Source organism: Podarcis pityusensis (assembly GCF_964106645.2).
Source record: "Podarcis pityusensis genome assembly, chromosome: 6".
Taxonomy (NCBI): domain Eukaryota; kingdom Metazoa; phylum Chordata; class Lepidosauria; order Squamata; family Lacertidae; genus Podarcis; species Podarcis pityusensis.
This window is the reverse complement of record NC_138030.1, coordinates 1,201,940-1,226,415: the sequence shown is the minus strand read 5'-3', so window position 1 is coordinate 1,226,415 and position 24,476 is coordinate 1,201,940. Positions and strand designations below refer to the sequence as shown.

Below are 24,476 nucleotides of genomic sequence, written 5' to 3'. Positions count from 1 at the left end.
GTTCCACAGGGCGGGTGCCACTACCGAGAAGGCCCTCTGTCTGGTTCCCTGTAACTTGGCTTCTCGCAGCGAGGGAACCTCCAGAAGGTTGTCGGTGCTGGACCTCAGTGTCCGGGTAGATATCATGTCTGTATTTGTATAACAGTGATCTCTAATTGTATGCAGACTATGTCATAAGATCTTGTTTAATAACGCTGCATTTTGCACAATTTGGCATAAGTTTTAAAATAATAGTAATAATAAAGTATTTTTCTAAAGCAAAAACCAGAGGCAGCAGTGACTCCCCCCACATGGGATTCCCAGCACTGGCATTAAGGGACCTGGTGCCTCTGGCAGTGGAGGGAGAATAGTGCCACTAGGGGAGGGGCAGCCTCTTCCTCCTCCTCCTCCTCCTCTTCCTCCTTGAATATTAATAAAAAACATGAGAAGAGCTATGAAGCCCAGGACCCCATCCAAGAGTTGGTGGCCTTACAAAAGCCAATCTGATACAAAGGGCAGCTCCAAGTGTTCTGTATTTTCCACTGATGAATTTTAAGTTTTTTATTGCTTCAAGACTCCTTTTAGAGCAAGAAAGGTGGCTCATTCTACACCCAAAGTGGGTAGTAGCACACCCTGTTGGGGAATTATCATAATTCACTGCATAATCGCTGCACCCCATTTGTTCCCCCCCCCCCCCAAGTCCAACAATTGGTCCAAAAACTTTCACTGTGTAATTGTCATATGGAATGCGGTAATTCTCCCAGGCCACCTTGGCCACTTCCCTGGGCTTGGCTGACTCTTGGCAAACCACTGGAAGGTGTTCTCTGGTGAAGGGCCCACCATGGGGCTGCTCCGCCATGTGGGAAGGGCAGCACAAGGATAACGATGGGCTCTCAGTCACTCCCTGGGACATGCCAACCAAGAAGGGGAAGCAATGAGCGAGTGACCACCTCTGTTGCCCATCCACCACCCCTTCCGCCACCTCTGGCCCCAGCAGAACCTTTGGGTGCCTCTAGAGGACATGGAGGGCTTCTGAAGGGCCCATGGCCCAGGGTGGGGGCCTCAATGGGATGAGAGGCAGAGCTGTTCATGCAGCCCCACAAGCTCTGGTGTGGTACATGGTGCAGGCGGAGACTTCACTTAATGTCACACCCACTTTTCTGCACCACAAATTTGGCAAAAAAGCCAGTGACTATTATGTGGTGAATTACAGTAGCTGGGGGGCACTAAGAGGCAAAGGAGTGGCCGGAGGGGGGACTGAAGGTGCAAATGACTATCAAACTTTGAAAAGCGGACCTCATTGGATCAGGATCATCCATTTGGTTGAATTAATTAAAGCAGATAGTTTTAACTGGATTTTGAACTAAGCTGCAATTAATGGCTACTGTTTTGAATTTCGCAGTGCCATTATCATCTTTATTGGGTTAGTTCAAACCACTACTCTGAATGCTGATTTTTATAGGGTAGGGGGCACTGGGAATGCATTTATGGAACCAAGCAGACAGTGGCCAGAAAAAAGTTGAGGAACCGCTGATCTTGACTGTTGCATTCCAAAGGCAAAGGAAGGTTTGGACCTTGATTAATAAAATACACAGAGGCTTGGCCAGCAATACTCTGGGAGGAAGTTCCAAATAATAATCTGTCACACCCTGGCCCAGGTCCCTTTTATTAACAAAAGAACTTCCAACACAGCGCTTGTAAGAACCAATCAGATTTCCTCTGAGCATTTAAAAAAATTGCCATGTGGGTACAAAGTTAGATCAGAGGAATCCTTTTAGCTACAAAGAACTACTTTGAGCATGCATACATATTTTAGGCTAAATAAACAGGAATCAAGGAGGAATGCATTTAGCAAACCCCAGAGGTCATAAACAGGCAGTAAACAGGAAAGGAAGGACAGGTAAGGTGAGATAGTACTTACCATTTTTCATAATTCCTCAATATATCAGCAAATTTTGAACATACCAGTGTCAATATCAGAATTGCAGATGGCAATAAATAAGATGGGCAAGACATTGGGGCCAGATGGACTTACCACAATTTATTACAATAAATTTCAGGATGCACTTACAGAACCACTTAAGGATACTATGAACAATATTTTGGTGACTGGGGTGGTTCCAGCCTCTTGGAAGGACGTTTTATTACTTTGATTCCTAAACAAGCCTGTAACTTAACAAAGACAAAAAATTACAGACCTATTCTGTGGGAGGCAGTGGAAGACAGGAGGGCCTGGCGTGCTCTGGTCCATGGGGTCACGAAGAGTCGGACACGACTATACAACAACAACAATTCCATTATTGAACTGGTGACTATAAACTATTTGCTACAATTTTGGCTAATGCTATTCTAAGCTGCATCAACAAAAGTGCCCTGTCCAAAGAGTTTTGGGAAATGCTTCTTTGTTTCACAAGATAAGAATGGAAAAGCGCCAGGAGAGCTTTAACTATAGAGCTTCCTGGCACACCTGAGCACCTGAGCACAGGTAGAGCCAGGTGAAAAGAGCTGCCACGTCCTCTGTTTGAGCCAGACTTGCTGCCTCCATCCTTGAGGTGCCTTGAATATTCTTCCCTCGGGTAAGGCTGGAGGCTGAGGAAGGCGTGAAGGTGTGATCCCGTCTGGGGATCTGGGTGGGAGGGGCTCTTGCAGGCTCACAGGTGTATCATAAGGAAACCTGCGGGAGCAGGGGGAGCAGAGGAGGACCTGCTCTCCAGACAGCTCTCTAGGGGGAGAGTAATAGAAAGCAGAGTTCCCCGAGAACCGGTATTGAGACTTGTGCTTTTCAACTTTTTCACAAACAATCCAGAGATGGGATGAGCAGTGAGGTGGCCAAGTTTCCCGAGGATACTAAAAAGTTCAGGTTGCTTTAGCTGCTTTGTGATCGTTTGTTGCAAAACCTTCTTAGAAAGAAAAGAATGTCCTCTCTGTCCCACTTCCTGTCCTGACCTCTGTTTCTTCTTCCTTCACCTCCTTCTTTGGGAATTCCCCAGAGAACCTGTTTTCTGAGATATAAGTGAGTCGTGGGCTGGGCAGTAGACTTAGCTTGTCCACCATGTGGTGGAGTGGCCTTCTCCTCCTTGTGGGGCTCCTTCCTCTCTGGGGTCAGCTGACACCTGCCTCCAGCCGCCCTCTAGGTAAGCACTTTCTCCCCCTTCTCCCAGTGCCACAGAACCCTTTCCCTTTCACAGAAAGATTGTTGACCCATCTATGCATGCCTCCCCATTCGGAAAACTTTCAGAATCTTTGGTGCAGTAGAACCATAGGATCATAGACCTGGAAGGGATTCCAACGGTCTACAGTTGTGTGATTCTATTATTGTAGATGAGGGCCCTGACTTGGCATGTGTTACGAAGACCTGGGTAGATGAGCTGGGAAGGGGATTGCTCTCACTCAGCTCTGTCCACCTGGGTGTCCAATAAGGGCTGGAGCACTGAAGAAGGAGCGAGTTGGGTGTATTGGCCCTCAGATTTACCATCTTGCTCTCCAGGAAGCCTTTCCAAGTTGGGATGATCTTTGAGGGCCTGACCCAGTGTTTGGCCAAAGAGATTGATGAGGGCTGGAGTTGACCAACCTGGTAAAGGCAGCCTGGCACATGGTGTTGATTGTTCAGGACTTCAATGTTCCTTTAGTGGAGGACACTTTGTGAAGTCCAGCTCCACACGGGGCTGTTTCCAGATGTCACAGACCCAAAACACAAAGTGGGGTATCTTGATTTGTTTTTCGCCTGAGAGTGTGAAAAAGGTGGTCTGAAAACTGGGGTTCATGTGTCATACTAGCCCCATTGTTGTGGTCTGATCATTTCCTGATGAAGTTTGGTCTCACGATCATGATCCCCGCCCCCGAAGGGGTGGGAGACCCATTCAGTGTTCCAGAGACTTATGAAATTTGATGGATTCCTGGATTCTCTGGGGAAGGTTCTAGTGGTTCGCCGGAAGCGGCTTGGTCATGCTGGCCACATGACCTGGAAGCTGTACGCTGGCTCCCTCGGCCAATAAAGTGAGATGAGTGCTGCAACCCCAGAGTCGGCCACGACTGGACCTAACGGTCAGGGGTCCCTTTACCTTTACCTTATGCTGCATTAAATGCGCCATTGGCCTGATCTAGCAGACTCTTCTTATGTTCTTAGGGGTGTGAGCCTTGTCAGCCCCAGCAGTAACTCAGCTCTGTCCCCACCTCACCTGGAACCTCTTCTTCTCATGAAAGCAGCCCAGGTGGGCAATGACATCCACTTTGGAGAGAGGAATACACCTGCCTCCTGCAGCCAAGGTGCCATTTCCCCTTTGGCACGGCTGATGCCCTCTTTCTGAATGCCCCAGGCACAAGGCCACCCAGACTCAAGGCTGGCATCGGGTCTCCTGGGTTTTGGCTGCACTTCCCCTGGTGCTTGGAAGCGCCTGGAGGCAGCTCCTCATTTCTGCGATTCTTTGCATTTTGACAACAGAAGGGCCACGCCTGGGACTCAGCAGAGTCATCGCCTGCCTACGAATGGGGTGCTGGCTTGGAAAGGTTCCTCTCCAGTCACTCAGATTCCCCAGCCTTTCCCAACCAATCCATTCCTTTCTGCTTTCTGTTCATTCTGGGTGGAGCTCCCAAAGAACTCTGGGACTGATAGTACTTGTGAAAGTAGATGCCATAGAAAAAGCACACACACAAAGACCTCTCTGACTCTCCAACGACAAGTCCTAGTCGATGGCTCAAGCACATTCTCTCTCCGTTCTAGAGAAGCACCAGGACCAGCAACTTGTTGTTCACATGGGGACTTGCTCTGCCTGAGCCCCACTTCTTGCGATTGGCACCAGCAAATCTTACCAGATCTGGACAACAGGGGTTTGTGTGTAGGGCAGAGGTTCGCAGAGAACGTAAGAGCAAAAAGAGAACATCTCCGGGATCAGGCCAATGGCTACTCTCACCCAGCGTCCTCTGCCCACAATGACTAACGGGATGCCTGGGGGAACCAGGACGAGCTGGAAAAGTACTTCCCCCCAAAACCCAGAGTCCTTTCTGTTGGGGATAATTCAGATTGAAATTCCCAGGTGTCAGAAAAGGTTACTTATGTATGCTACAACTGCAGCCCAGGTTTGGTTAGCCCAAAAAAGGAAAACGAGTGAGGTTCCAACCAAAGAAGAATGGCAACTTAAATTGACAGAATATGCACAACTTACAGACTTAACAATTCTCTTATTCAATATGTTAAGAACATACATTTAAAGAAGATTGGAAAACGTCTATTGAATACATAGGAAATAATAGTGTGCACCTGAAAACATTGACAGCATTAAGATAAATCCAACAGTGTAAATAAGTTTTGATGGATGCAATAATGGAATACTGGATGGTTTAGTTTTTGTAAAATATGCAGGTATTTTTAATATGCAAAATGAACCATGGAACGAAAAGAAGGGAAGTCATTGATATTTTAAGTATGTTAAAATGAATATTTTAAATTGTAAAACAGAAAATTTAACAACAATTATAAAAAAAAGAAACATAGAAAGTTGCCTAATACTAAGCCAGACCATTGTTCCACCCAGAGCTGACTCCAGGCTGTCAGAATTTGCAGGAGGGATTCCACCAAAGGACTGTTATGTTGAAGATTATTTTATTATTGGACTGTCTGTCAGTATGCTTTTTAGTACGTTTTTATTATGTTTTTCTCATTGATTTTCTGTAATGGGTTTTTAATACTGAACACTGCCCTGGGATCTTTTGATAAAGGGTGATATATAAATTGAATAAACCATAAAATAACGACAATGACGACAACAACAACAACAACAACAACAAAGCTGAACTTTAGGTTTGCACTCTTAAACTGGATTAATTGGCTCTGTGACCTTAGCACAAGGACTCCACTTTAAAAGAGAATCAGATTTTTACAGTTTGAGAAGTAACAGGGAAAGGCATTGAATAATGATGGATGGGTGAAGGAAAATGGGAGTATGTGCAAACACCCCACAGTCAAATCAGGACAGATCTTCCTTGTCTTATGATTCCGACCAGAGGTGGGTGTCAGCTCAGCCCAGAGGGCGAGGAGCCCCAGAAGGAGCACAAGGGCCCCAGACCTCATGGTGGGTCAGGCTAAGCGGTGAGTCCACTGTCCAGCCAGTCTGCTGCCTTGCAAAATCAAATCAAAATCAAATATCTTTAATACGGTCAATGACCAGGAAGCAATTTATAAAATATGACATTAGGAGTAATATTGTGCTACAAGTAACAGTAAAAATATGGCCAATTCACAGAATTGTTGCTTATATTTATGACCAGGTTTCGAGTTTTAAGTTTTTAAAATTCGATTCAGGAGTCGCTACTGTTTATTATCGTCCCTTCGATGTTTACAGTTTGAATTCCTTTGTAGACATCATTGCTCGTCTTATTCTTGTTGCAATGTAACAGTACTTTGCCAGGGGCCTGTTAATTTCGGGCTCTTTGTCAGCTAGGAGGTGTCTGATATAGGTGTCGTCTGTACTACGAGGTATTTTCCTCAGAATCGGTTCGATCAGCTCTTTTCTTGAGTCTCGATATAATGGGCAGTATAAGATGACATGCCCAATGGTTTCGATTTCATTGCTGTTACAGGGGCATAATCTTTGTTCGATCAGTATTTTATTGTATCTTCCCTCTAGAAGAGCTGAAGGGAGAGCGTTAAAGCGGGCTCTGGAAAATGCCCATCAGTGTTTAGCGTTGTCTAGAACTTTGAGATAGTTTGCTAGATGGGGCCTTTGGGAATTGTATAGAAGTTTATAGGTTATCGGAAGTTGGTTAAAGTCATTTTGGGTTTCAATGTCCCTGAGTCTTTCTTTGATTATGTTCTTGGCCCTTCCCCTTTCTAAACTTAATAAATACTCTGGGGAGAGACCATATGTGGCCAGTTTTCTGAGAATGCCCTTCAACCAGCTAGATTGGAATTTGTCAAGAAGCATCAGGGAAGGTAGTCCAATCGGCGAGTTGTTAAGTCTTAGCCAAGTGCATAAAGTTCTTATCCATACTTTGGCTTTAATGCTGTATAAGCCCGTTTCCAGTTGTAAGGCGGCGTTTGGGACGCATTTAGGTGTTTGCAGGAGTGATCTAAGGAAACCTGATTGTATCTTCTCATATGGGTCTAGATTAGAGAGGGAGACGAGTGGTGCGCCGTATAGAATTTGTGCTGTTGGTTTTGCAACGAATAGTTTAATTGTAGCAGGAATGAAATTTCCTCCCGTTGTACGATGGAATCTTAGGATTGCTGTTGTACTTTTTTGTGCTGTAAAGGAGCTGTAGTTTATGTGGGCAGTCTTCTTCCTTGATGCTTGGAATATCACTCCTAGATATTTAAAGCATGTCACTTGTTCAATCTCCTGATTGTCTAAATTCCATCTGTATATTTTCCTTTTGTTAGAGAAAACCATGATTTTTGTTTTTTGGTAGTTCACTGCTAGTTTCTCTTCTCTACAATATTGGGATAAGCTGTTAAGAGCTCTTTTGAGGCCCATCTGAGTCTGGGACAATATAACCGCGTCGTCTGCATAGAGTAGGATAGGCAGTTTTTTGTCTGCTAATTTTGGGGCGTGTGTATCCGCTCCTTGTAGGTGGTCTATTAGGGAGCTTATATAGATGTTGAACAAAAAGGGGGCCAAAATGCATCCTTGTTTAACTCCCTTTGTTGTTCTAATGAAATTAGAGAATTGGCCTTCTTGGCTGCATCTTATGCGAAGTCGTGTGTTATTGTACAGTTTGTATATTAGTAGCAGCAGACGTCGGTCTATGGATGATTTGTTGAGTTTGTCCCAGAGTCGAGTTCTTGGGATGGAGTCGAAGGCTGCTTTAAAATCTACAAATGCTGCGAATAGGTGGTGATTGTGATGCGACGTGTATTTCTCAGCTAAGTGCTGTAAGATCAGGCAGTGATCCATTGTGGATCTCCCTTGTCTAAATCCTGCCTGTGCATCATCAAGAATCTTCGCTCTTTCTAACCATTCGCACAGTTTCTCGCTGAGATGTTTAGCGTATAATTTACTTATTATATTCAGGAGGCTTATAGGTCTATAGTTGGAGGGATCGTCCCTCGAGCCTTTTTTGTAAATGGGAATAATGATGGAAGTCCCCCAGTCGTATGGAATCTGTGCAGTTCTATCTATATATGTGAACAGAGAGGCTAGCAAGGGGGCCCACCAGTTCGCATTGGTTTTAAATAGTTCCGCTGGTATACAGTCAATTCCGGGGGCTTTCCAGTTCTTTAGTTGGTCAATCAGCAGATGGGTCTCTGTTAGTGAGACTGCTGGCCATGGCTGTATCTGATCATCCGGTATGTCTAATGCATAGGACTCATCGCTAGATTCCTCGTAAAGATTATGGAAGTGTGTTTCCCAGGCTTTCATTGATATGCAGCAGGATAGTTGTGATAGGCCCCTATCCGGCTGTAGAGCTACGATTCTCCAGAATAATGATGGGTTGCTTGATTTGGAGGCCTCTATCAGTTGCTGCCATAATAACTTCTTTGCGTATCTTTTCTTTTGTGTCAGAAGTTTTTTGTAACTTCTTTTGGCTTCAAGCATCTTTTGTCTGTTGTCCTCTGTTGGATTATCCTTATGGCAGATGAAGGAGTGGATCAATGATTTCTTGGAGGTTATACACTCATGATCGAACCACTCCCTGGAAGTTTTCCAACGGTGGGGAGGCTTGGAATTCGGTTTTACAACAAACTCTTGAATTTTTTGTATAAGCATTTCATATGTTGTCATCATGTTCGGGGCGCTCTCCTCTATTTCTAAGCACCCTTCCATAATTGCTTTTGAGAGACGGTAGCTCTCCTCAGTTTTATACCAGTTAGATATCCGCTCGCTCACTTGTCCGTTCCATCTGATTTTCTTGAGGCCTGTTCCGGGTGTTAGATCTGGTTGATATCTGTGTTGTGGTTTGGGCAGATCAAAGGGTAAATCACACACGAGGGATAAAGGTAGATGATCACTTTCAGCTCTTGCTGTAATGGTAAATTTTGATATCCGAGGGATCAGGTCCTGGGAAACAATGCAATAATCTATCGTTGACAGTTTGTGTCCTGACCAATATGTGTATTGACCAGGATAATCTCCTTGTATAGCCCCATTCAGTAAATGTAGATTCTGTCTGTAGGCCATGTGTGCTAAATGTAGTCCTCCAATGTTGCATGTCTTATCGTAGGATGATCTTATCATTAGGGGTGGGATAGTTTCCATTTCTGGAGGCCATTGGTGAAAATGTGCATATAGGGCGTTGTCGTTACGGCCCACTCTTGCATTTAGGTCACCAGCTAGTAATATCATGGCTGACGGGTGTTGTCTCCTCCATTGCACCACGTGGGCTTCCACTTCTTTCCATAGTTGTTCTACTTGTGCCTGCCGACGACATGTAGGTAAGTATAAGTTTATGCATAGCAGTTTGCTTTGTCCGAAATCTAAAACTGCTGCTACAGACCATTCATCATTGGAGGGTAATTGGATAATATTAGCTTGTATCTGCGTTGAGAACAGTAGGGCTAAGCCTCCTTTGGGTCTGCCCCCTCTTTGACTAGGTGTTGCTCTTCTAATACACGAGTGGTAATTATCCAGGTAGAGCTCGTCTATCGACCAGGTTTCCTGGATGAACAGGATGTCAAATTTAGTGAGGAAGTCCATTAGATTGGGATCTTTGCTTTTGACTCCCCACCCTGCGATGTTCCACGTACAGGTGGTCAGCTTGTGATTTTTGGTTGTCAGACATCTCAAGGGACAATCAAGCTTAGGTTTATAGCCAATTTGGGATTTATCATTCATTATGTCCATTTTGGGGTGTGTAGTGGGACATTTTGGCACGGTGTGAACTTGGACACATTTTAGTGTCCCGGAGGGGCGTTCTTTCCCCGTGACCTTATTTCAGTCCGTGTGGATGGTGTCTAGGGCTCCTAGGTTGTCCACAAAGATTGAACCGTTCTTGCCTGGTGGTATCGCTATTTCAGCTTGATGTGTTATTGTTTTCTTTGTTATAGGTGGTTCCGTAGGTCCGAGTTCCTCTGGCGATAGGAATAGCCTTAGTATCCACTCACTGTTGGATAGAGGTTTTGTGGTATAGGTTGCATAGTTAAATTCCCTGGTGACGGGTGTGGCTAGGAGTGTAACAGTTTTCCTTATGGATGCTAATCTTTCAATTAGTGCATCCTGAGCTTTATGTATTTGTTCAATAGTTGCTATGAAGCGGTTTTCCTTCTCTATGTTGGAGCTTTCATCTGGTACGTGATTTGGGGATAGGGTTTTTGGTCTTTTAGCCAGCTGGTTTGGGGCTTTGTCTGCCTCTAGTTGAAGCGTCTTACAGTTCTCGTCCGTCATAGACATTGTCGGCTTTGTTTTTATCTTATCAGTCTTGATTGTTTCGATGAGAGGAGTGGGAGTACCGGACACTTCGAATAGGCGAGTCACCTGCAATCCAACCCTTTGTAGCTTGTCCTTATTGTCTGAAACTAGTTTGGTTGTGTGCCAGTCTCTGAATGTTACCACAACTCTGTTTAGCTCCTTGTCTGATGGCAGAAATTTAACATTAATGATGTTTTCTGCTGGGACGAACCCTCTAACGGCTAATTCAGTTTTCTTGAGAATATAAATTCTCTGTTGTGCTGGAGAAAGGAGATCTTTGTGCATGTATACAGGTAGGATGATGAGTTTTTGTTTGTTTAGAATTAGATTTCTGCGAGAGTATGTTGTTTTAGGAGTAGTTTCTTGCTTAGGGGTCGGGTTTTCTCTTGATTTTCCTGCGGTTCCATTCAGGAGCGCTAGTTGCTCTGTTGAATTATGAAGCCTAGCCTTATGGAGTTCCTCTGTTGAATTGAAAAGCCCAGCCTTATGGAGGTTTTTATTTGGGCTTGGGCTTCGGCTTTTATCAAGGGGTGGCAGGACTAGGTTAGCTGGGTTCGTTGGATTTGAATTTTCTAATAGCTTAAATAGTCTTGTGAGGTTCATTTTCTTTGTTCGAGATGGGAGCTTTGTCTTCCTTCCCATTTTTACATTCTTGGGCTTCTTCTCTTTATTCCTGGGGCACTTCCCCTTTAAGAGGGGTTTCTTAGGGTCAATTAAGTTTCCCTTCTGGTTTGCTTTGATCCTAGATGTTTTCCTTTTTTCCACATTATGTCGGGTTTTATTTTCCTTACTGGTGTCATCGTTTGGTGTGCTAGAAATAATTTTATATGAATGCAAGTTGTCTATTCTCCTAGTTATTTCAGTCAGAGTGGTAAGTAGGCCCAAGCATTCTGAGAGGAAGTCTTTGATGTGTCCCAGATCTCTGCCTATCTGCAACTTCTGTTCATTTAACAGATCATTATATAGCCCTGTTAGTATGTAGGGGAGGCGTTCCAAGTCCAGATATTGGGCTCTTGTGTCCTCCGGGTCCCCATTCGTCGCAGTGTGAAACCCCGTCTTCTCCCCGGGCCCTGGTCCCTGGGAGGGCTCATCTGTCTTAATTACTGGGTTTTCCTCTTGTGACTCTTGTTCCTGCTCCAGCCCCGGTTGATTCACTGAGGTTTCATCTCCTATGGCAACTTGTTTTATTTCCATTGCCAGACTGACTCCCACCCCTTCTTCGTCTGTTTCCATTAGCTCCCCATACCTAGTATGGTCTATGGACCATTCGTGGGGGTGTTGTTTGTCAGCATTATTTATTTTGTCTGTTTTCGGTTTAAAATATTGTGAGATTTTCACCTGCCTTCCTCTTGTAGAGGGTTCAGCCGCTTTGATGAGGGGAATTCCCATCTCTTTATAGCTCTGTCTTGTAAACACCATTCTCTAGGTTGAAAGCTTCCCTTATTGGGCACTTTATTGTAGAAATAAATGTAGAGGTAAAGTTTGGAAAACCGGTGTCCAGGCTGTTGGCTCAGGGAGCCTCCCTACCTTTCCCTCTTTAAGCCTTAACTTGGGGCGGGAGGGTATTCATGGGGGAGTTCTTGGACTTATCTTATCGAGGTTAGGCTCAATGGGGTCTGCTGCCTTGCATAGTCCAGGATTGCTGAATCACAGCTGGCTCAGGAAGATGGCGAAAGTGCTGGGCAGGACAGAGTGGCACCTCTCCCCACACCCTCCTGCCCACAAGGTTTTGTAACAAACCTTCCCAACAGCTGCAAAGATGTAGATAACATTTTCACAGAAGATGGGTTGCTTGAAATGACACCGCCCTCCCCAAGGAAGAAGGGGCTTCTTGGCTTAGGTTCTGCAAGCCAGGATGCCTTTCCATGGGGTCCCCAGCTGTACCATCAGCAGAGAGAAAGGGATGGTGGAGCCCATGGGCGGAGCCTGTGTACCTCTGAAGTGGCTGGACCAGGGGAAATTGAAGTTGCTTGAAATGACATACCCTCCCCAAGGAAGAAGGGGCTTCTTGGCTTAGGTTCTGCAAGCCAGGATGCCTTTCCATGGGGTCCCCAGCTGTACCATCAGCAGAGAGAAAGGGATGGTGGAGCCCATGGGCGGAGCCTGTGTACCTCTGAAGTGGCTGGACCAGGGGAAATTGAAGTTGCTTGAAATGACATACCCTCCCCAAGGAAGAAGGGGCTTCTTGGCTTAGGTTCTGCAAGCCAGGATGCCTTTCCATGGGGTCCCCAGCTGTACCATCAGCAGAGAGAAAGGGATGGTGGAGCCCATGGGCGGAGCCTGTGTACCTCTGAAGTGGCTGGACCAGGGGAAATTGAAGTTGCTTGAAATGACATACCCTCCCCAAGGAAGAAGGGGCTTCTTGGCTTAGATTGGCAAAGTTGGATGTCCTTCCATTGGGTTCCCAGCTGTAATATCAGCAGAGAGAAAGGGATGGTGGAGCCCATGGGCGGAGCCAGGATTTATGTTAGGTGTGGGCAGAACCTCAGTTAGTTATTTTGCATTGTTTTTTATTTATGGGGGGGGGGGGATTCATAACCTGCCCTCCTTTGGCTACATCCATGGTGGAGCTCTGTTGGGAGAGACTCTACTTCCTCTCCAAAGCCCCCTTTTGGTGTCTTCCTCACTCACTGAAGTGCTCAGCCTATGTCCCTCTGAACTGGCTGGACCAGGGCAAATGGCAGTTGCTTGAAATGACGCCCCCTCCCCAAGGAAGAAGGGGCTTCTTGGCTTAGGTTCTGCAAGCCAGGATGCCTTTCCATGGGGTCCCCAGCTGTACCATCAGCAGAGAGAAAGGGATGGTGGAGCCCATGGGCGGAGCCTGTGTACCTCTGAAGTGGCTGGACCAGGGGAAATTGAAGTTGCTTGAAATGACACACCCTCCCCAAGGAAGAAGGGGCTTCTTGGCTTAGATTCTGCAAGCCAGGATGCCTTTCCCTGAGGTTCCCAGCCATCAGCAGAGAGAAAGGGGTGGTGGTGCTCTGGTTGGAGAGACCCTCCTTCCTCCACAAAGCCCCTTTCTGGGTCTCCCTCTCTGGGGTGTGTGAGACTCAGACGTGGCTGGACCAAGGCATGTTGTACTTGCCAGTGGAAGTGGCCATTCCAAAGGAGTGGGCCAAGGGAGCCAAGGATCCTGCCCACCCCCGACCTGGCCCTCTCCAGTGCTTTGCCCAGAGGCAGCCTTTCCACCCTGGCATCTGCAGGGGGGCCAAGTGGAATGAGCTCTGCCCTGCATAATCCATCATGTGTCACGGGGCATGCACACCATCTGAATGCCAATGCCCATCGACTGCGGGGGGGGGGCATTCAAATATTTGGCTCCTAGGTCCATCTGTAACATGATTTATTTGATCGCAGGGAAGTCAAACTTTGCTTTATCAGAAGAGATAGAATTGTTGTTGTTGTTTATTAATTACATTCTCTTAACCCTAAGGTCCCAGTGTGTTGTTTGTGTGGTGTGTGTGTGTGTGTGTGTGTGTGTGTGTGTGTGAGAGAGAGAGAGAGAGAGAGAGAATGAAATGAATCTGGAGAAAGTTCATGCAGCTCTTACCAGTCGAAAGTTTTTCCAGTGTTTAGTTGGAATCCGGTCCTATCTTCTGAAGCAGCAAAATGCAATTTCCTTGCATATATTCTTAGCCTTATATTCTGAGCTTTCACATGATTTGTATGTCTCTCGGGGCACGTTCTTGGGGTTGCTATAGCAGGTTCCCCCCTGGTGGTGGATTGTTGAAAAACAATATGAAGCTGGATGGGGAGCGTGCTGTGTGTGCTCCAAATTTGGAACTGATTTTTGTATTTAGTATTTAGTATTTAGGAATGCAGGAGGAAGAGAGCAGAAGGGCTGGAGAAATAATAATAAATAACTCTTTCATTGTGAGCTCCTTTGGGGATAAGAAAAGTGGCCAATACCTCTTTCGACAGCAGTGGTTCCCAAAGCATACCTGAAGGAGCGTATCCACCTCCATTGTTCAGCCTGGACACTGAGGTCCAGCGCCGAGAGCCTCCTGACAGTTCTCTCATTGCGAGAAGCAAAGCTACAGGGAACCAGGCAGAGGGCCTTCTCGGTGGTGACACCTGCCATGTGGAACACCCTCCCACCAGATGTCAAGGAAATAAACAACTATCTAAAGACATCTGAAAGCAGCCCTGTTTAGGGTATTTTTTAATGTTTGATGCTTTATTGTGTTTTGAATATTCTGTTGGAGCTGCCAAGAGCAGCTGGGAAAACCCAGCCAGATGGGCAGGGTATAAATTATTATTATTATTATTATTATTATTATTAGTGCATGGCAGCGCCCCCTCGTGGGGAATTAACTGGGGGTGGCAGGGGACGCTGGAGGTGCAAATGACTATCAAACCTTGAAAAGCTGGCATCCTTGGATCAGGTTCATCCGTTTGGCTGATTTAATTAACCTATATATTTTGAACAAAGGCACAATTACTTGTGCAACCTGAAAATTGCCACTATCCCTTCCTTTCGTTATTATCTTTTGTCTTCCCATTCTTTTCCCCATTCATAAAATAGCTGACCCATCAGGAGCCGTTATTTGCTCAGCCATCTGGTTACTCGCCCAATCAGAAGCACCATAGCTAACCCTAACAGGCTACGCGGGTACTGCAGCTGTCAGTGAAAAGTGTGAGCAAGCAATCGAAACCGGTTTCAGACTGGTATTTACACTTCCTTTTGTTTTACTTCAGAACAAGAATGCAGGCTATTTAGAGTGACAGGGCATCAGGTTTCTGCACAGACGTCACTCCTGTTCCATGACATGTTTATGACATATGTGTGACGTTTGTAACAAGGTGTTGTGGGTAACTTTGAGAAACCTCTTAAAGCGGGAGCACCCACAGTTCGGGGTGTCTCTCTGCTTCCTTTACATTGTAGTTTGAGGTTTTGGTTCAACAATAAAGATCAGGCCTCCTGGCTGCTGTTTTGGTTCAGTATCTTGGCCGAAGCCTTTTGTTTGATGATCCAGCTCGAGCCTGGGGAACTCCCTGCTACACTGGTTACTGTTTGAATTTCAGTGCTATTATCTCTCTTAGTGGGCTGGCTCAAACGACTACTCTGAATATTGTTTTTTATATGGTGCGGTAAGGGGGAACTGGGGGTGGATTTATGGAACCAAGGGGGCAGTGACCAAAAAAGGTTTGAGAACCACAGATTATCCTCTTCCCTTCCAGGCCCCAGGCCCAAATCTCCCCAGCACAGCAGCTGAGGGGCTTTGAGAGATGCTCCCCCCCCCCGGGGCAGCAGTGGATGTGGGGCTCCTCTTGAGGCCTCATGTCATGTGATGCAAGAACCAGACTCAGCACATGCCAGAAAGCTCAGGTTTTATTTGGGGATAGATGATCCCACAGCAGCCTCCCCAGAGATGGAAGGAGGGGGGCATGGCAACACATTGATGTCTGTTCTGGGGTTGGGGTCTTCTCAGACAAGGTGATCAGGCTGAGGGACTCAGTCCTCCTCAGTGGAGTTTTCTGGGGGAAGAAAAGAAAAAGAGTCAAGGGGGAGGCAGCCAAGTAATTGAGCACTGGCCCTTAGGGCAGGCAGCAGCAATGACAGAATCATACAATTGTAGAGTTGAAAGGGACCCCCAAGGGTCACCTAGCCCAACCACCTTAAAGAAGGAACCACATTCCTCACAGACAGACAGCCAAACCCTGCTTATAAACCTCTAAAGAAGGAGATTTCACCACCTCCCAAGGGAGACCATTTCACTGTTGAAAAGCTCTCACTGCCAGAAGTCAGAACCTCCTTTCTTGTTACTTGAAGCCATTGGTAAACTCACCCATGGGTAGGGCAGGATGAGACCAGCAAGGGAGCTGAGAGAGAACCCTGTGGACCTCCACAGTCTGCCCCCTGCCCTCCACATGCACACTTATAAATATTTAGAGACAGATAGAGAGACAAAGAAGCGCAGACACACATGGAGACAAGAATCTTACTTGTTTGCCCACAGACCATCATGCACTCCAGTTTGGTGGGAAACCGATTGCCATTCCCCCCGCAGAGCCCATAGACGAATATCTCACACTTCCTGGTGGTTGAGTTGTAGTAGTAAAATTGTGAATAAGCCTCACATGGACCAGGGTCCTTTGGCAGCTTGCAAACCTCTGAGGCCACAGAAGGGAGTGAAAGAGAAAGCAGAGAGGTTTTTCTTAGGGCAGGAAGGTGTCAAGAGTTTTTAATTCCAACTTCATTTTCCCTGCATGCATTCCTCCATAAGAAGCCCCCCCCCCTCGCTAGAAGGAAGGAATCACAGACTCTTCTCCTTCCAGGCAGAGAGGAATTGCGCCTGGGCTCTTTGGGCCAGTCCAGCTCAGGGACTGAATTTGGGGACCTGCTTGTGGCTGCTGGCTCAAATCTCTGCAGTCCTCTCGCCTCTCAACCCTTTGCCAAATGCTCCAACCCCAAACCCTCCTTCCAAGATCTGCAAAAACATATGATTTTGGGCACAGACTAGGAGTCACAGACTAGGAGTCACTGGCAAAGGTTGCTTATCACCAAACAAGGAGCTAATACATGACTCGTTCTTATTCTGGGGATTTGCAAGGAGTGTCGTCCTCTTTTAATGACTCCTGATGGCAACGTGTCAAATACACCGCAGCTGCCAAACTGTCATTTCCACCTCCCAGAGAAGGACTTTGAAATTGGGGTGTCAGAATTTCTAAGGCCACCTTCATTCTTACAAGGCTTCCCACCGTTGGCTTTTGAATCCAAAGTTTTAGTGTCCTATTTCAGATACCATCTCTTATCTTGAAATTTCAAACTGCCCCAATCACAAATGTCCATATAAAGATTATGGCACAAAGTAATAATATTAAGAAGAACATAAGGTTCTGGATCATGCCAATGGCCCATCTGGTCCAGCATCCTGTTTTCACAGGGCCAGCCAGATGCTTTGGGGAAATCAGCAAGCAGGATCCGAGCCCAAGAGCAGCCCTCTCCCTTCCTGTGGCTTCCAACACCCACATCCAGCCTCTGTGCAGCTAAGAAATCCCAACCGCTCCATCCCCTCAATTATATGAAACATAAAGTCCAGAACAGAGCCGTGTACCCAATCCTCCCAGAACTCTGGAGCCCTTCTGGCCGGCTTCTTGGATGGGGTTGCCCGCCTTCCCAGAGGGGCTCTACTGCCCTACCTGGGGGTCAGAGTGTTGAACTAGGACCTGAGAGAGATGCGGGTTCACTCAGCCATGAAGCTCACCTTGGGCCAGTGGCTTCCTCTGAGCTTAGCCTACCTCACGGGGTTATTGTTGGGGTTAAATGAAGAAGGGGAAGTTCAGCTCCTTGGAGGACAAGGGGATATATAAACACAATCAATGAAGCCATGAATATGAATTTCCGGTGGGTCCCAAACTTGGTACCTGGGCTGATTTTCCCGCAGGCTGCCTCACATGCCTCTTTTGTCTCGAAGTTGTTGCTGTTACCCTCACAGCCACCATAGGTGAACAGGACGCACTTCTTCTGCGATGGGTTGTAGTAGTAACGGCGGAAGGCTGCTAAACATCGTCCAGTTTTGGGCGGCAACTGGCACCTGTCACTGCGAACTGTTGGAGGCAGAACGGATGGAGGGCCATGAGGAGATGTTCTCAGTCTCCAGGGCACTTAGGTGCCCAGGGAAGAAATGTAGGGAGGGTGGAAGGGGTCAGGGCCTTTGCCAGTACCTGAGTCCAGGCAGCCCCGGCTGCACATAGTGAAGCAGCACTTCTGGGTGAGGGGGCAGTCTCGGTCGTCTCTGCAGGTGTCATTGCAGGGGGCAAAGGTATTCACCAGTTCCCTTTTGGGACACACGCCAGGGTGCTCTGGAAAAAGGAGATGGAGAGAAGGGGACAGCAGTCAGTAGTGAGATGGAATTTTGTTTTGAATGCCAGGACTCACTCTGGAACGTGTGAGGATATCATCGAGAGGAAATAAACTCCTGAGCATATGCAGAGTTCATTTCCCCTCCTATGATCCTACCACTGGCAGCTGCCACCACCACACCGCTTGGCATGAGGGAGAGGAGACTCTTTGAGTGAGCCCCAGCACCTCTTCCTTGGCAGAATCCTCTGCCAGCCATGCACGTGTGCACACAACTGCCCTCCCCATCAGGTCCCCATATCTCCCGCATCCAAGAGATACCTTCTTCAGCCAGCTGGCAAGTCTTCCCGCACCCATTGCTGCAGCACTTCTTGCGTGGCAAGTAGACTGAGCCACAGTCCTGGTCATTGTTGCAAGTCGCAGAGCAGTTCGCAGCCTGGCCTGGCTGGGGGCTCAGCCTGGGGCAGTATCCAGGGTAGACTGGGGATGAAAGGAGAACCTAAGAAGAGCATCTGCTGGATCAGGCCAGTGGCCCACCTGGTCCAGCATCCTGTTCTCACAGTGGCCAGGCAGATGAAGAACACTTACTCCCCTCCTGTGTTTGCCATGACTGGTATTCAGAAGCATTTATGGGGCCGCAAGCCAACACTGAGTGCATTCCCAACATTTTCTGAATGTATTTTCTTCAGCTGAAATCTTGTCTAGGACCGACAGCTATCTGGCTGCACAAATTAAGTAAGAAGATGAACTAATAATTTAATTTGCAAATCATGGAATTGAATGTTTTCTTCAATCTTTACACAACTGAGGTAGTTCAGCTTTGAATTTATGCATGTTTTTGGTTCTTTGACAGTCCTTCTGAACCGCACTGTGATCTTCGGATGAAGGGCTGTATAGAATAGGTCTGTTTTCATTTTTTTAAAAACCCCACATTAATACATGCAGGGAAAGGAGCCTGTTCCTCTTTGCCTGGAATGAATGGGGTCCCCCTGATCTGACCTGCTTGCACACCTGAGAGCAGGTGAGTCTCTGGACTGAGGCTGTGCACAGCCTGCCTCCCACCTGTTGGTTGGACCCTGCTGGCAGTGCGCCAGGTGGAGGTCAGCTGCCATGTCTGGGCAAGCCACACCATGGCGGGTGGGATTCTGCACTGCAATGCCTCTTGCTGACTCTGAACTGTTGTCACACACCAGCACTACATGGATCCAGGCAGGATATGCACCAACCCCCTTGTGTGTATGGATGGGTAGTTGAGAGCACATTTGGGGCAGAAGGGGAGGCAGATGAGAGCTTTCTGGCTCATTACTCCCCCCCCCAAAAAAGAGGGTCTGCTGCTTACCCTCACGTGGGAGCATGCACTGTTGCCCACAGCTGGTCTGGCAGCAGCGCTCGCTCCCTGGGCAGCTGTTGTCTCTGGAGCAGAACTGGCCGCACTGGGTGTCATTGTTTTGGATCAGAGTAGGACAGGTGCCAGGCTTCACTGTGATGGGGAAAGAGAGAAAGAGGGAGAGAGAGAAAGAGAAAGAGAAAGAGAGAGAGAAATGGATTACCACGCCCTTCGTCGGTGTTGGAAAAGAAGGCATTTCAACTCCTCTCCACTGTGAAAATTGAAAGCTTCTGCCGCTTAAAGAAAGAATGTAAGAGCAGCTTGCAGGATCAAGCTATTGTCTTCTCTATGCCAGCATCCTGTTCATATCTTCATCATTTCCTGGAAGATGGGCGGGGCTTGCTTCTAGGTACAAGGTGTGTCCTTAAGTCTCTCCTGCAGCTTACCTGAAAGTGGGTCTGGGCTGCAAAGGCAAGTGTTCCTCCTGCCCTGCCTCAGAAGCCCAGCAGGTGGCACCAAATCTGCGCCCCTCAGGTCTGCTGCTCCCAAGGGGTGCTCCTCTTGGCCACAGCGGGGAGGGGGTGTCAGAAAAGGGCTGGCATTTCAGAGGCAATGTATTAATGGACATCCTCGCCTCATCTTAATGTGGATTGGGAATCCCTTTTCATTAGTTACCTGCTCTTCAACCTAAGGTCCCAGGAAACATTACAACCTTAAAACAAAACATTAAAAGCAGTTTGAAGCAAGTTACATCCACAAAAATAAGGAGATTCTGATTCCCTGTTCTTTGAAAATCTGACCAGGAGAGCTGAATCATTGGCTTAGGACAGTGGTTTTCAAGCAGTGTGTTGTGGCACCCTGGGCAACACTGGCCTCTGTCTCTCTTTCCTTCCCTCCCTCTTGTGTCTCTGCCTCCCAAAGGCTTGCACAGCTCTTTATTGCAGCAGCCCTGGCTATAAGCTCCACAGGCAAATGGTGCATCTGGGGCTGGCTGGGGGATGATGGTTGCCAGGAACTGAGGCAGCCTCAGAGTAAGCAGGTGGGTGAGGGAGCCCAGCCAGGCAGTCCACCAGCCCTTGCTGTTGGAAATGGACAGACAAGCGGCAGGCCGGCCGGCCAGCTGGCTGTCACTGCTTTCCTGTGCTGTGCTTGCTGTGGTCAAGACCTGCCTGGGAGCTGAGTGCCCACTGCTGCTGTTGCTGCTGCCTGCCAAGGTAAGGTGCTGGACTCATGTACACCTTCGACCAGTCTCTGTTGGGCCACTAAGGCTGGGTGTATCCTCTTCCCAGGCCGTTGTGGGGCAGTGTGGGGAGGCACCTCTCTCTGGGGCAGAAGGGGCAGCTCAGAGACCGGGGCAGTGGCAGCGGCTGTCTGGAGGACTCCCAATGAGGGGGGAGAGGGAGGAGGCTGAAGGAACACTCCACAAGAAAGGGCCAAAGCTAGGCTTTCTGTCACCCGGGTCAAAGATCCAGTCTGGCGCGCGCGCGCGCACACACACACACACACACACACACTCAACCCATTTATTCATAGAAGCCCTGGCAAAGTCTCATTGCTGGGAAGGGGAGCAAATTATATAAGGAACACCTTGGCAAGAGGGGGAATCCAGTGGCACCTTGGCTGGTGGGAGGTGTCCAGTGGCACAGCAGAGTGGCAGAATGCCCCTTTCTCACTGGATTTCAGCATTCCCAGTGGGGAATGAAACCCCACACCTTCTGCATGCAACTCAAGTGCTGTTCCCCTGAGCTTCCCCGGCTTCCTGGAGGAATTTTCCTGACTGCACTTCTCTCAACAATTCCCAGAGAAATGCTTTTGACACATGCGCCTGTAAGGAGAGAGGAGACAGGATCCCTTACCTGGAAGCCTCTGAGCAGAGGCAGGTGAGAGCTCAGCCCAGAGGGTGAGGAGCCCCACAAGGATCACAAGAGCACCAGACTTCATGGTGGGTCAGGCTAAGGGGAGAGTCCACTGCCCAACCTGGTCTGCTCCCTTATACAGCCCAGGATTGCAGAATCACAGCAAGCTCAGGAGGATGGTGAAAGTGGTGAGCAGGACAGAGAGGAAACTCTTTCCTCTCCTCCCCGACCAGGTTTGGTAACAAACAGTCCCAACGGCTGAAAGGTTGTGGGCAGCCTTTCCACAGAGGTGCCTGAGTGAGGAGGACAGCTAAGAAATGACACGCCGAGGATCCTACACACCCTCAAACTTGCTCTCTCCAGTTCTTTGCACAGAGCTAACCTTTCCACCCTTGCACCTCTAACGTAATTTATTCGATCTCAGAGGAGCCGGACTTTGCCATCACAGAAGAGGTATAATTATAGTTATTGTTTGCTAATGACCTCTTGATTAATTACAGGTTGAAAAATTAAAGCACAGTCTTATAAACAGTCTAAAACAACTTGCAATCATAAAAACAAGGTGGGTCCTAAAAACACACATCTCAAGTGTCAAAAAGCCAGGTAAAAGAGTTGCTTCTTCAACCAGCTCTGGGAGCTGAGCCATGAAGGTGCCATCTGCTGTGGAACCAGGTTCAAGCTCCTTGTATTACTGGCAAAGCCCTGAACAACTTGGTTCCAGGATCCCTCAGGGATCACCTGAACCCTGATATTCCAGCTCGATCACTGAGATCATCTGCAGGAGCATCTTTGGTCATTTCTTGGGTTGCTGAGGCTTCTTTGACAACAACCAAGTTGTCATTGGCCCACTCCTGTGGAACTCCCTGCCACTGGAGGCTCAGCAGGAGCCTTCTGTGCCAACATCTAAACACCTGCTGAAAACTTTTCTATTCTTCCAGGCCTGTACAGGAAATTGAGAATATATTCCCCACAATGGTCTGCTGGTGTTTGTTTCTAATTTGTTTTTTTTGCTTTCAACTTTTCAACTTTTAATTATTATATTGCCTGGTTTTATGTCTTTATATAAAACCATATATAGTAAACCACTGTGAAATGTTTTATCAATCAATCTGTCAACCAAACAAACAAACAAACAAACAGTACAGATTCAGATACAAAGAAACAGATAAAAATGCAACAGCATCAATAAAAAGGGACAACCCAAGCCAGGTAACTGCCAATATACGTAGGTGTCCACCTGTCCCAGGAAGCAGACAGTGATCTCTGCTTGCCACAGGGGCATGGACACACCATGTGGGGTCTTCCCTCCTTCTCTCAGCTTCACACCATGTGTCTCACAGGAGCAGAGGAAGGCTGGGTGCTGAGTCAGCCTGTGGTTGGTGGGGACACCTCTCTCTAGCAAGCAGATCCAAACTTCAACCATGACGTCTCAGGGCCAGATCTGATGCCTGCCTGCCAGGACTCCTTCACCCAAGAGCAGGGAGTGAGCGATGTTTCCTCCCAGGAGAGGGAGAAACAGAAGCTGTTATCTGACCTGCTAGAAAGGAGTGGGAGAAACCTGGTCGAAGGATCCCTCATGAGGATGTCGTGAAAGGAGGACACAACGCCAGCTCAGTTGGTGGATGCTGGAAATCAGGACTCTTTCAGCTACCCATGAGGGGTGTCTCAACTTGGTGCCCATCAGACTCCACCTCCCATCAGCCCCAAACCAGCACAGCCAGAAGATGCAGAGGCTCATGAGAATTGTGGCCAATTCAGAGGGAGGCTGCCTTAGAAAGTGTTTCCCATGGGGGCTTAGAAAGATGGAGATTGGGACAAGGGAGTCCAAGGAGACACTCACCTAGAGGCATCTGACCAGACACAGGAGCCTGCTCACCCCAGAAGGCAAGGAGTGCAACCAGGCAGAGGACGATGGACTTCATGGCGAAGCAGGTCTGAGTCCCCTGCCTGCGCCCAGGAGGCTTTATATCCCATGCAGAAGGAACTGACAGCACATTTGGAAATCTCTCAGCTCCACCCAGAATGAACAGAAAGCAGAAAGGAATGGATTGGTTGGGAAAGGCTGGGGAATCTGAGTGACTGGAGAGGAACCTTTCCAAGCCAGCACCCCATTCGTAGGCAGGCGATGATGACTCTGCTGAGTCCCAGGCGTGGCGCTTCTGTTGTCAAAATGCAAAGGATCGCAGAAATGAGGAGCTGCCTCCAGGCGCTTCCAAGCACCAGGGGAAGTGCAGCCAAAACCCAGGAGACCCGATGCCAGCCTTGAATCTGGGTGGCCTTGTGCTTGGGGCATTCAGAAAGAGGGCATCAGTCGTGCCAAAGGGGAAATGGCACCTTGGCTGCAGGAGGCAGGTGTATTCCTCTCTCCAGAGTGGATGTCATTGCCCGCCTGGGCTGCTTTCATGAGAAGAAGAGGTTCCAGGTGAGGTGGGGACAGAGCTGAGTTACTCCTGGGGCTGACAAGCCTCACACTCCTAAGAACATAAGAAGAGTCTGCTGGATCAGGCCAATGGCGCATCTAATGCAGCATAAGGTAAAGGTAAAGGGACCCCCTTCATGGATCACTGCCTTGCCGTGGTGAAGGGGCTTGAAGAACTCAGAGAAGCTATGAACTATGCCGAGCAGGGCACCCAAGATGAACAGGTCATAGTGGAGAGGTTTTTTTTTAAAATAATATTTATTAAAGTTTCAAGAGAAGAAAAATCACATTAATAAAGAAATTAACAATAAAAAGGAAAAATACAAAGTAAAAAAAAGAAAAAACAGTTAAAAACAATTCCATCTTTTCATCACTTCTTTTACGTTTACTTGTTTCCCGGACCTCCTCATACCTCCCTCTTTTGTATTCCAATTCAATTTGTTAATCCAACAATTCCTTTCCCTCCTTTTTAATCCTAATCTTTAATCTTGATATATTATAACATTAAATTTTTACATATTAAAAACCAATTTTTCCATATTCTTTTGTACCTGTACAGCTAGAAACCACTTAACTTCAATCCAACATCATTCTAACATTCATTAATTTTGCAATATTTCTGTAGATAGTCTTTAAATTTCTTCCAATCTTCTTCCACCGACTCTTCTCCCTGGTCACGGATTCTGCCAGTCATTTCCGCCAGTTCCATATAGTCCATCAATTTCATCTGCCATTCCTCCAGTGTGGGTAA

The 24,476-nt window shown here is 47.4% G+C and overlaps 1 protein-coding gene across 2 annotated transcripts; it reads right to left on the bottom strand.

Annotated features, from left to right (window-relative positions):
* Positions 1 to 15,633: 15,633 nt before the first annotated feature.
* LOC308480154 (papilin-like) lies at positions 15,634 to 23,655 on the bottom strand. 2 transcript variants are annotated; one of them, XM_081011553.1, is made up of 7 exons: positions 23,147 to 23,655; positions 19,463 to 19,603; positions 18,445 to 18,603; positions 17,988 to 18,125; positions 17,688 to 17,870; positions 16,266 to 16,433; positions 15,634 to 15,797 (listed from the first exon to the last, which is right to left on the bottom strand). In XM_081011553.1, the coding sequence occupies exons 1-7, from the start codon at positions 23,226 to 23,228 to the stop codon at positions 15,775 to 15,777; spliced, it is 894 nt and encodes a 297-aa protein (XP_080867679.1). In that variant the 5' UTR covers positions 23,229 to 23,655; the 3' UTR covers positions 15,634 to 15,774. The 2 variants fall into 2 exon arrangements, with proteins under 2 accessions (XP_080867679.1, XP_080867678.1); XM_081011552.1 differs by lacking the exon at positions 23,147 to 23,655 and adding an exon at positions 21,307 to 21,728.
* Positions 23,656 to 24,476: the final 821 nt, after the last annotated feature.

Bases quoted from the DNA above. Each gene is read 5' to 3' on its own strand.
- LOC308480154 (XM_081011552.1), bottom strand. From the start codon at position 21,391: ATGAAGTCTGGTGCTCTTGTGATCCTTGTGGGGCTCCTCACCCTCTGG. The intron at 18,604-19,462 runs GTAAGCAGCAGA...TTTCATCCCCAG, and splicing joins GTGCATGCTCCCACGTGAGG to TCTACCCTGGATACTGCCCC. The intron at 17,871-17,987 runs GTACTGGCAAAG...TGCCTCCAACAG, and splicing joins CCGGGGCTGCCTGGACTCAG to TTCGCAGTGACAGGTGCCAG.